The sequence below is a fragment of the Apis mellifera genome, unplaced genomic scaffold (assembly GCF_003254395.2).
Source record: "Apis mellifera strain DH4 unplaced genomic scaffold, Amel_HAv3.1 GroupUN_134, whole genome shotgun sequence".
Taxonomy (NCBI): Eukaryota; Metazoa; Arthropoda; class Insecta; order Hymenoptera; family Apidae; genus Apis; species Apis mellifera.
The window spans coordinates 13,167-18,473 of NW_020555889.1; the positions used below are offsets into that span (position 1 = coordinate 13,167).

The following is a 5,307-nucleotide window of genomic DNA, read 5'->3' on the forward strand; positions in this document are numbered from 1 at the left end:
CTTACTAATACCAAAGTAAAGGATACTAACAAATAACTAATGATATTAGTTCATTTATTATACATATTTTGAATATCAACTATCAGTGTATTTTTAGAAACAATAAATGAGCGATTGTATACTGATATTTATTCTATCATAAATGTACAGTCAAAATTTAATGTAATAATAGCAATAATTTATTTTTTTATTAAATTTTTATTAAATTATTTTTGAATACTATAATATAATATTAATATTTTGAATATTATAAATTTGTAACAATTCGGATTACAATCATTATAATTCTTGATATAATTGATATATTTTTTGATCAAGCTATCTTACAGTTCTAATGCCATATTCTAATCCTATACATCCTAATACTTTAGTTCAATGTTAGAAAAATGTACTAAAAAATAGCACTAAAATATATTTACTATACATATTCTTTCATAAATCTACAATAAATGAGATGAATATATTAACTTTTTTCTTTTATATTTAACTATATAATGGTTTGATAAATATTTACTTGATAATATTTTTCAATTTGAAATTTGATTTTTTAATTATTTAATGAATTTAAAATTAAATTCTTTTTTCAGTGGATGCATATTTTATGATATCATTTTTATTAACGAATTTTTTTATACTTATACTTACTTTTATATGATTGTGTGAGTATATTTTTATACATTTTTTTTATTTTTATCATTTATATTTATATTTTCTTATATATTTAATACCCTCACTTTATATTGTTACAGAAAATATTTATATTCACATTTGTTCAATATATGAATATAATGAAAGTAATTTGAATTTATTTTCATCATACGAATTTTTATTTAAAATATTTATGTTGAAAAATAAAGCTTAATTTGATTTTTTTTTTAATATCTTTTTGTCTTGCTATGCATGCATACATATAGAAATAAATGACATTTCCAAAAAATCATAGAGCGAAAGTAGGAAAAATAGGAGAAAAGACTGTCATATTATTTTTTTATAATATAAAATGACATTGTTATTCATTTAATTATTTATTTTTATATTTCTATTATATTTCTATATTCTATATTTCACAACATTATCTTTCATTGCTCATATTCATTCAATTCACAGCTTCTTCAATTTTGTTTTTTTTTCCAATAGTTTGGTTAAATCTGCAATCATATATTTAGAATTATATTTTAATTAAATTATATTTTCTTTGAGATTTCTTATAAAATGTATTTAATATGCACATTTTTTTTCTGCTATAATTGCTATAATGTCTTATGTATAGTTTTGTCTTTAAATTAATTAATAATCAATAATTTTATTAAAAATTTTATTTTTAATAAAATTTAAATCTTACAGTTTTATAAACAACAATCTTTCTTGACATGCTTCATTTAAAGCAATATATTTTGCTTTGAAAAAATTGTCTACTTTTTATTGAAGATAAAGCAATGTATATTTAATCTGTATTTTATATTTTAATCTTATATTTTACACTATTTTCACTATATTCGCTGCTTGATTTTCTATTTTGCATTCTATCAAATCCATATCTGCATATTCAATTAATCATTTCTTTTAGTGCATTCTAATTTCAATTTATAATTTAATATACATTTTAGATATTATATTATATATATATATATATATATATATATGACTTCTTTTTATTTTCTGTTGGATCTTTCTATTTAATATCCTCACACTTGTAAATATGTCCCGTTAGATATAGATATAGATTTCCGCTTTGAAATTTTGTATTATTTTATAATGATTTATTCTGCATTCCTTTATAATTAGTATCTTTATAATTAATATTTATAAGTATTTTGCTTCTTCTAAATTTTATATTTGCAAAATCTTATGTATTTTTTCTGATATATGTAATAATTCTATCTTTATAATGAATCTATATTATATTATATTATAACATGTATATATCTCATTATTTTTAATTCATTTGAAATATATTTATTTCAGTACGGATTGTTTCCATATATGAAATTATAATATGAAATTCCTTTCAATTTTACTTTTATGTAAACCAGTAAGCTATTAACTTGTAAAGAGGAATAGTTTTTATATATAATACTATTGTTTTAGTTGTTTTTAATAATGCTTTGTTCATTAACCTAGATTCGATTGCATTTTCCTGTATGATATCCTGCATATTTATTTAATTTTAAAAACACTTTTATTATTTTTATGTTTTGATTTTTATTTTTCATTTTATGTTTTTTGTTTTCTTCTTTCATATTTATTTTTTTTCATTCCAAATTTTCATTTCAATTTTATTTTTATTTCTATTTTCATAATCATACTTTTTTTATTTTGAGATTCCTTTAATTTTTCTTTTTTTTTTTTACATATTTGGATTATTCAAAAAATGTATCATTCTATAATTTTATTTATTTTTAAATTAATTAAGCAATATGAATGTCTTATTATATTTCACGAAATATAATTTCTTAATTTTGTTATTGTGTCTACGTTCTTCTGTATATATGTTCCAAATATATATAATACTTTATTCTGGTTTCATTAAATATTTATACGATGTCTTATTATAGTCATATGAACATGCTTATCTATTAGTCGTTTATTAGTTTATATAGTTTCAGTCATTCTAGAGCTCTTTTAAAGTATGTTCATTGGTGACTCTTTTAAAACTTTTTTTACTGTTCAATATGAATAATCAAAGGAAGCATTTATTATATTTTATTGCTTTAAAATAGGTGATAGTGAAAATGATACTGGGAATATTTGTATTGTTTACAGGAATGATGCTATAACTATTACGACTATCCCTAATTGGTTTAAAAGATATAGAGCTGGCAATTTTGACTTGAAAAATGAAGGAACCTACAGCCCAGCAACGACAAATATAGATCTTATCAAGGCCATGCTTGTTGAAAATCCGCGATACAATATGTAAGAGATAGTGGATACCATTAATATTTCCTGGAAAATGGTAAATAATCACCTGACCATAAGTATTGACGAAAACCGACTTTGTGAACCACGTCTTTATCTGCGATTTCCTTCTTCAGAGATTTGAAAAAGATCCTTTTCAAGATCAAAATGCATCGAAAATGTACTTGATTTAAGGACAATAGACCTTCAACTTTCGCAAAGTCTAGACTTCACCCGAAGAAAGTTCTTTTATCCATTTGTTGACATTGAAAAGGTATATATAAATTTATTATAAGTTCCTTTCAAGATAAAACAATCAATTTTAGAAAATATTGGAATCAACTTGAATTGAAAACCGCCATAGTAGAAAAATGACTAGAATTCGCAAATCGACGAGGCCATCATGACAATCCAAAATCGCATTGACTAAGAAAAAAGCAGTTACAGTTTGATTGGGATATTCTATCGCATTTTTTGTGCTTCCCAGATCTTGTTCTATCCGATTATTATTTATTCCTGTTATTAAAAAATTCTTTTCGTGATAAATGGCTCCAATCCGTAAGCGACAAAAAACGAGAAATGTTTTTTGCAAATAAACCTCAACAATTTTAGAAAAAGGAAATAATGAGAGAACGTGATAGACATATTGATATTCATATTGACCAGAACGGTTCAGACATAACGCAATAAATTAATCTTAAACAACAAATATCGTGTATTCATTTCGTATCAAGAAAAAAAAACAAACTTATAGGACATCCTAATATATTTCGATCTAGGCTTAGAGACATTGTCAAAAGGATTTTAAGATTTTTAATATTAAATTATTGCAGGGCATTGATCATCAATTTTGGCATTGTTTTTTAATCATCTATGATTATAAGAAGTACCTCGCCATCTGATGTTTCAATTCATCCTTTTGAAATAAGATGGGCAATGGCAAATATATTTAATAACTTTTTTCTATTATACCCAAGATAGCTTCCATCCTTATAACGAATTATAATATGGATCACGAAAATCTTGCTCCTTTATAATTAATTCGAGGACTACTTAATTTTCAATCACTTTATTTTATTTGGGAAATTTATTTTATTTGGAATTTTTACAATAACAAAATCGATTAAGTCATCATAGTGATGAATGCGTTTTGTTTTGTTGTATATACATTGAAAGAGAATATGCGCGAGAATTATGTGCTCAGCACTTCTTACAGAACGTACATCTGTTTGGGAGATGGCTCTGTTCACTGCAACTTTGTTTCTTGTGATATCGGTCCGGAGCGATACAGCTATTGGATATCTTGATAGTTTTGACAAAGTTGGATTATAGTAGAACTATATTTTCTAATTTGTCATTGATAAAGTTATGTATTGCTTTCCCTTGGACTCCCAACATTTTAATTCTCACTTTTTCTAATTCTTCTTTTTTTAATTCTCTATCTGCCTTCTACTTATTGATTTATATAATCGGCCAGTTGAGTCTGGTCAAGCTTTAAATTTATTTTCTAATCCGTGCGAAGATATGAATGACGTCATTAAAGAATTCCCCATTCATTTATCCGCATAAATAAAGTTCGTAACAATAGACGCTGACGAGTGAAGAAAATTCTCGAAAATTACAAGTTGCCTCAACATTTTCACTAATGCCATTCTTGCAATTAAAAATAATAGAGATACGTGGAAAGTAAATTTATTATCTGGGTCTTTTTTTTTTTATGACGATATTTCGAATAATTAACTTATTCGAGAGAGTGAACGCAACTCTCAAATATCTTATTTGTGTTTCCGGAAACGAGATATGCTCTCTACTATTAAAATAGAAATCGAAATTTTTCATATGATAGGAATCTTTCATTGATACATTAAAAGGCATTTGGATGTCGATATAAATATATTTAGGTAATTCTCTGTTATTTTTAAGATTCCTGGCCAAGAATTCGTTACTAGTATTAAATCATCGCGAAGAGAAGGGGTTCTAAAAATATATTGAAACAAAGAGAGATAAAGAATCTTCTATTTTACTCCGTGGAACAAACTGGACAGTTGACCTATCATATTGTATATGAGTTTATATAAACTGTACTGCTTGTGAACTTTTCGTAGAGTAATGTATCAAATGTTTTTCTAATATTCAATTGTATTACGATCAAGTCTTTTTGCACTTTGTTTTATGAGATTTCGATCAGAATGTGCATATTAAAATATTATATATTATAATATTATAATATTTTTTTGTCTGGTATAAAATTCTTTTGATAAGGAGTACTATGCAACTATGCTTTAAGTTTTGTATCGATTATATATAAATCCAATATAATCAATATAACAGAGGAATACAATTCTCGCATTCGTTATTATTTTTTTCCTTTTTAGGAAATAAGAAATAACTGTGATTTCAAGAAATAGG

General features: G+C 24.1%; 1 protein-coding gene across 1 annotated transcript; it reads left to right on the plus strand.

The window, feature by feature from the left end:
* Nucleotides 1–334: 334 nt before the first annotated feature.
* On the plus strand, nt 335–3,588 carry LOC113219371. Its single transcript, XM_026445997.1, has 4 exons — nt 335–377; nt 2,721–2,916; nt 3,061–3,172; nt 3,511–3,588. Exons 1-4 carry the CDS (start codon nt 335–337, stop codon nt 3,586–3,588), a joined length of 429 nt encoding a protein of 142 aa, XP_026301782.1.
* Nucleotides 3,589–5,307: the final 1,719 nt, after the last annotated feature.